The sequence below is a fragment of the Buceros rhinoceros genome, unplaced genomic scaffold, assembly GCF_000710305.1.
Source record: "Buceros rhinoceros silvestris isolate BGI_N320 unplaced genomic scaffold, ASM71030v1 scaffold11448, whole genome shotgun sequence".
Lineage (NCBI taxonomy): Eukaryota > Metazoa > Chordata > Aves > Bucerotiformes > Bucerotidae > Buceros > Buceros rhinoceros.
The window spans coordinates 53,884-61,334 of NW_010425118.1; the positions used below are offsets into that span (position 1 = coordinate 53,884).

General features: G+C 38.3%; 1 protein-coding gene across 1 annotated transcript in view; it reads right to left on the minus strand.

The window, feature by feature from the left end:
* Nucleotides 1-243, minus strand: part of LOC104497745 (partitioning defective 3 homolog) — a gene marked incomplete at both ends in the record, with an annotated part of 44,304 nt that extends 44,061 nt beyond the window's left edge. Inside the window, one exon of the mRNA XM_010141028.1 lies at nt 152-243. Coding sequence (XP_010139330.1) covers nt 152-243 — 92 coding nt within the window. The remainder of the gene's footprint in view (nt 1-151) is intronic.
* Nucleotides 244-7,451: the final 7,208 nt, after the last annotated feature.

Sequence of the window (7,451 nt, forward strand, 5' to 3'; positions counted from 1 at the left end):
AAACAGCCCCAAAAAAAAAAAAAAAGAGACTGCCCCCCTTTAAGAGCAGTATCCCCCTCATTATTCTGTTTTTTTTTTTTTTTTTTTTTTTGCTGGTCTATATTCATCTCAAGACTCATTATTAAAACAATGTGTTCTGCCAGTAACTTACTCCAGGGAAAAATTGGTAGCATTCTCCAAACCAGTGTCTGCATGTCCAACGGGCTCAACTCTGCTGTTGTCCTCCTCTGTCCGATCTTCATCCTAGATATTAAATAAAAAAAAATCAGTAAATCATTTAAACCTAGGTTTAGTAGTTTAACTCATTTTAATAATGGCATTTTACTGTTTTCAGATGATTGAGGTAACCACACATGCAGCGGAAACATGTGTTTCCACAGCTACAAAAAAACTTTCCTGTTGCTGTATGAGAGTCTTGTGAATTGTTTTTTGTCATTTTATGTGTATTTTTGTAATTATGCTCGTAATTTAGTAATTTTCTAATCTAAATTTTAGTACAGTTGTAAAAGCAATGCTACAAAAGCTATCTCAGCCAGCATTTTTTTTTAAAGAGGCACAAACGCAACGCAGCTCACTCAGGCTCATCTGCAAAGAGTTAGAAACAGTATAAGAAAATGCAACTTGTGTAATTCCGTAAAGTACCAAGACCTCTTTAAACATTTTAGCACAGGCTTGTATTAATAGCATGTGAGAAAAGGTTGACATCAAAGAGTCAATACTAACCAACTGGTTTTATTTTTAATTTGACTTTCCAAAGAGTACATATATTATTCACTAAATGTATAATTTTAGTGTCAAAGTTGTGAATGATGTACTTTCAAATTTAGATGAAGGTAATTCAAGGACTACCAGTAAGAAGATCTAAAACCATTCTTACTCCTGCATTACTCATTAGAAGGTTATGCTTTTAATTACCCATGTGACCAAAGAGAAGAGACTACAAAGTGTGAACGGTAGGTTTCAAACAAGGAGTTAGATCCTAGAGCCAGAACCGTTATGTCAACACAATAATAAGTGATAGGTTATGAGTTTAGCACAGAGAGTCAGACAACATATTAAATTATTGAGAGATATTAAAGGCAGGCAGAAGCAGCCAGTAATGTCCAATTGACATTTCCACTGAGAGCAGGAGGCAGGGCGCATGAAGCGTCCGTGGGCTGCAGATACGCCTTGCGCATCCTGGATATCAGCACGCTGCGTGAAGACAAGCTATTTGAAGACTGATGATCCTGTGTTTTGAGAGGCTTTAATATGCACATCTTTGTCATCTATCTCTGTTAAGCACTAAGCAAGTGATACATTTCAAAGGTTAACTAGCATCTTGAACCTGCCTAGAACTACATTATGAATGTAAACAAGAACTCAAAATATTTTTCCTATAGTAAAAGTTGCTTATAAACCCAATATAAAGGATAATCCATATAATTCATAAATATAAGGTAGTATTTACATTTCTGTATTTACTGATTTCAGCTGAAGTTCCACAGTACCACTGCATAACGTTTAAAAATAAATAAATATTCAAATCTCCATGGTAATTCTAAAGTTACATGCAACAAGGTACATATAAGAAAATTGGAACAAAGCAGCATTTCACTTAGCTTCATACAGCATCTTGCACATCACTGTTGCCATGGGTTTCTTGTTTTGAAAAGAAACAGGGACACTGCTGATTGTAGAAAACTAAGTTATTATATTGCACTGAAGCTATTATCTGCAAGTCTAAAATCAGAGATGCTGATGAAACACGATTTTGAATCTCAGCTATGATAAAAGGTCATAACAAATTAGTTAATACAATGTTTTTGGCTACTTTCCACGTGTGGTTTTTTTCAAGCAAACATAGAAGTATAAACACATGTAAGAGACTGAAATAACATCCTGCCTATTAGGAGGTGGAGTAGGTATGCCTCTACCAACAAATAAATGGCTGGCTTTCTGCTGCGTCACATTTTAGAAGGCAGCTATGTACATACAATGTAAGCATCACTCATCTAATACCTCTTGGTTCCTGCACTTCACCATTTTCCAGCCCCACAAGTTTTTCACTTGACTAGTTTAAAGTAAATCTGTAAACAAAACTTCCCTTGCCCCACTCCATCTTTGCACCAGCCCTTTGAACTTGCTCTTATTAGACTCGCTCTCAGTGCCCTCCTGGAGTACAGCCCGCTGTGCAAGACTCCATCTAGATCCTTGTGGAAATCCACTTCTTTCCACCACTTCAGAGCCCTGATAGTATCTTTGCACTCATTCCCAGGGCCTCTAATGTCAGCTCACACTTCAGGCTCTCCACCTGTTGCACATCCCATTTCCTTTATGTCCCACCTGGTGGTCACCTCGAAGTTATTCTGCCAAGGGAAGGAGCATCCTGCTGCCTGATCCTGAGCACAGGTACGACCAAGGCAGCAGCCAACCTACCTGCCTCCTGCCTATACTGTATCTTTCGATGTTAGAACATAACACGAGAAACTGCAAACGAAAAGCCATGTAAAACAGATGCTATCTGGCACCATCACATCTACTCTTTGTGCCTTTTCTATCAAGAGTTATAAACACAGCAAGTTTTGGAACCAGACTCACTGTCAGTTATCCAAGCAATTAAGAAACAGCAGCTCCTGTACGCCTCTGTCTGGCTTTTCCTGGACAGCAGACAGATCAGAATCAAAAACTTGCTTGTGCCTGCAAATAGGTGCTTAGAGAAGGAATCATAACCCTAATGAAAACACTAATGCCATAATCAACAGATGTATGATGTATCCTTTTAAAAATCTTCATTATTACAGTAATCAGACTCTCTTTTCTTCTTAAAATAAAACAGATTTTGATTTACATTGAAGTGAACGAAGAGATAAATTGGACACCTGCAGAGGGACTTCACTTAAAATTCTGATTTACTAAGAAAAGTAAGTAGCTTGAAAATCTCTGCAACGAGCAATTATCTCTTTTTTTGGAAAGTAGTTTTCTTCCAGAAGGCCAATTCCACCTGGATGTGCTATCAGAGGTAAACTGAGGGAAAGGACGTTTAGAAGAGCAAGAAATTTTCTGAGAAACCAGGCAGATGGCATTGCGATTATTCCTCGGAAATAACTGATTTGAGCAGAGTTCCAAACTTGTAAGGTTTCTTTTCTATAAAAACACTGATTCCTGCTATATCAAAAGACACAGCTTTTAATGTACAGCCACTAAAGACAGAATTATTTTTTCCAAAATTTAAACAGAGTAATTAAAAGATCTTTCATTTTTACAGCACAGAGGAAACTTTAAAGCACCGCTTCCAAGGTACTTCTACATATCCTGCTGTGTTCAGTGTAAAATTCCCCCAATTCCCTTTTGCTGAGATGAATGAGCCAGGGCTTCTCACCGAGGCCTCCGTGTGTATGGATGTAACTTTCCATAAAGCATCTGTCATGTATTTAGGCACCTAATACACAGGCTGAACAGTATGGCAACCTTGAACAATGTCATCAAACAGAAAGGAAACTTCTTCAAATTTGTTTTTTGTTAGTTTAATAGAATTAGGGATTTTAAAGAGTTATTCTGACTTTTAAACGGATCTGTACAAAATTCCAGTATCTTGTAAAAGTCAAATTTGTGCACAGGTATATGGTAGCAGATTCTTGAAAAAATACATATATATATATAAATAAATCCATTGTTATAAAAATAAAAAACATTATTGTCCTAAGTTCTGTAATAAAATTAATGACTCAAAAATCGAAAAGTTATCTTTCCTGCTCAAAATGGACTACTAGTGTTAGCAGTTCTGCCAATAAAAATGTCCATTTCACAGTTCACCTGCACAGCATTAATGAAATACATATGAGCAGTTGCCCATTTGTTTTCTATTTTCGAAGAAAATATCCCTATCACCTCTTAAGACTAAGAAATCCTCAGAGTTCAGAAATGTTAGCAGTACTCTTGCCAACAGAACCTTATTCAACATACACGAACCCCATAATATGAATCCTTTTAATTACATCTTCTCAGATTATTTCTGAGTGAAGACTGCCTTGTGTCATTTCCAAAGCTCAAAAACAGTCCTGCCCTCCTTATCTTACTGGACATTTTGTCTTTCATTTCTGAAATATCAGCTGCTGCTGATAATCCACAACTGACAATCCAGTTGCTACTTCATCTTCACGAAGCACTTTCCCACTCATCTCTGCTCTTCAACATACTTCTAATGAACTCCCCAAAAACACATGCAAAACCTCTTCACATTCCCTCATCTTTTGGTGATTACCAGCAGAAAACTCAGTGTCAGCCAGCCTGAATAAAGTTGGTGCAGTCACTCAAATTCCTACATGTTCCATTCACGCAGTCTTTATTTCTAGCTGTCTGGTCTGAGCAAGCACTGATTACAATCTACCTCAGCCAGGCACCATGGAAATGGGCTTTGAAGGCAGGTAAGGGTCATGTATAAAGCTGTGTTCCTGAATACTTAATCCCATCGCCCAAATTCAGTAGTAACATCTCCATTTTACCAATAACTGAAAAAAAAGAAAGGAAAAAAAAAGAGAGTTAAGGTGTTAGGCTTGAGTGGTTTTTGTTTTCAAATATGCATTATTTATTTAATTATTTCATTGTTGTTCAGAAGGTGATTGGATGTTTTAGGGATAATGGTTGGTTGACACAGAGTAACTCTGCTTTCAGATGACTTAAACATTCCACAGCAAGGTCTGCTATGCTGACCAACCCAAGAGAAAAAAAAAAATCTGACTGGTCACTTCCTGTATAAACAGCAACTACCTTGTGCACTGAGTAAATCCAAATTAGGATTAAAAAAGGGGAACCTGTAAGTGAAGTTGATAATACATGTGTACGTGGAGCTGTGCTAAGGTTTCACCAGTGACCTCCCTTCTGCCTGTTCTCCTTGTTCACTTCTGCTACCTGCAGCGTTAAATTCATTCCTCTTGTGTCTCTACCTGCACCTCTAACACCAACCACAGGCTCTCTCTTCAAAGCCTCCACCTTCCTGCCCTGAGTTTACTGTTAATAACATACACTCAATTTAGACAGCTTAATCCTTCACCTTGTTTGGGTGCCGGGAAGGGTATTATGGAAAGCTAGAAGCCAGGCTACCGGTGCTTGGTATCCGTGCCCGGTCCCATCCCACAGCAAGCACAAGCCAGCATGGCAGCTGGCTCAGCCCCATCACAGAGCCCTCACCTGGGAAACCACACTCAACCACTCAGATATAATGTATGCAGTGAAAAGAGAAAGTCTGGGAAATTTAGCCATAAATTGCAGTAAATCTGTTCGCATTGTACACAAACCACATTTTCTGACTTGAAGTTGTTAACTGAACAAGAGATCCAGCCTCTGCAGAAAGACAGGCTGACTTAGGTACAAAGAGCTGTAGGAAGGAATCATCTTTTAAAACAGAATTAAACGTGGTTTGCTGAGCAGAGTAACTGCAGTTAAGTATTTCCGCACAGGGTGGATGTTCTCATTCTACAACACTTCCAGGATTTTTACTAGCATTAGCAACACAAAGCAGGGTCTTGAAATAGCAAGCAACTGCACCATCCCAGTAACCAGGCAGAGCTACCAGTTTGAGAAACATATGAAAAATAGGTCACACACCCCCCTGCAAATAAAAGCCTGTCAACATTCGGCCTCTCTGCTTTGGAGGAAGAATTCCAGCCTGTTTGTTTTCTAGCATTTAATTTTTTAGAATTCTAGCGCAGAGTGAAGGTACTGTAAATACCCCTATATAACTCCCAATTTTAGGTTTTACTGTAGAGAAGGACACATTATCAATAACAACAAGCTACTGAAAGACTGCACATCAGTGTTTTTTCCCCAGCTGGGACACAACAGAAACAATGCTTTTGTCATTAAAATATGCCCTTCCCTTCATCTTTCCCCTTTTATGCTGTTGCACTTCTCCATAATGATTATGGAAGAAGAGACAGTATTTCCTATTAGTCTCCTGCCAGCTGTGTTTTATAAATGTTTGTTTGGTCCCTGCAACACAAAGTAGGTTCTCTCTCTGTATGATCAGACTTGATAGGAAACAGCTCCTAGGGGACCTATTTTCCTGTGTCTTAACTAGCACAAATATCAGCATCAGGGCTTTTGTGCTAATGTTCTCACTTCTTGATTAACCGGCCAAATCTCCAGAGAATGGCAATTTTCAATCAAATCTGAAGAGCAGTTACAAAGATACATGGGGAAAAACCAAGTTATTAAATAAACAACAATAATGTTTCCCCCTCTTGAACACATCTATATGCACAAATACTTTGGTGAGAGTTGTGTGCAATCTGTATCAGTCCTATACTAGGTGCACTGATATTATCATTAATCCAGGGAGAAAGGGGAGAGAGAGAAATCTTACATTAGATCACCACCCACGTAAATCAAAAAACCACACAAAAATCATTAAATACTTTATACAGATATATGAGTTAATATTCTCCTTACATCTCAGTCATACCTATGTCATTCACGATCTTGTGCAGGACAGTCATACCACAATTGGAAATGGCAATATTCCTATAGTTTCTATATGCCTCACTACTCTAAAATGAAATTAGCTCAGTCAAATCAGTGAACAGGAATACAGACACAGAGGAATGCAGAATGCAAGGCATCTCCCAGCTCTCTGGTGAATATCAAATTCACCCCGTTCTGTAACAGGCAATCATCTCTCCCCTTTTAATAAACTGATCAAGCTGAGCCTTAAAACTGATTGGCTTCATGTTGCACTATTTCTGTTGGGAACCACCTTGACAGGAAATGTTTTTACAGATTTAAAGAGATGTATTCAACTTCCTATTGCCCAAAAGGCAGAACACCAGATAGCCAATTAATGTAATTCGATAAAATCTCCCTTTGACAAATCTGTACAACACTTCATTCAGTTTTCACTACCATTTCTTCATGCCTAATGACTCTTTTTAAAACATGTATTAAAAGCCCTGCAGTATCTCAAATATTTTGCAGTGTGTCTTAGTTTAGAAGTTTACTGAAGTCTCTAGGGGCTCAACAACCTGTGAACTGTCACCAAAATCACATGTATTCTGTAACAATTTGGTGACACACACCTCTATGGCACAGCTAGCCTGGCTACCAGCATGAGCACAACATGAATACTGCTTGGCCATTTAATGTGCTTCCACTATAAATAGGTTTTTACTAGAGGATGCTGCAGTTAATTCCTTTTTACAGTAGGCATTCCAGACAGCACTGAAAAGCACAAGAGCCTTTTAAGAGTTCCAGTACGTTAGACAAAAGGTTTTCTTGCTAGTGAATTTAACGAGACATTTTGCTGGTCTGCTTCTTTACAGCAGAGAAAATTTCAGACATGACCTTACAGTGGTAGCTTGCCAACAAATAGCATGTAATGTATTAAAACTCAAAGGGTTATTTTGTTGTTGATTGAACAAGCTTGTTAATTAATGTACCAAACAGTCTACACCTACCAGCAGAGAAAGAATAGGGGG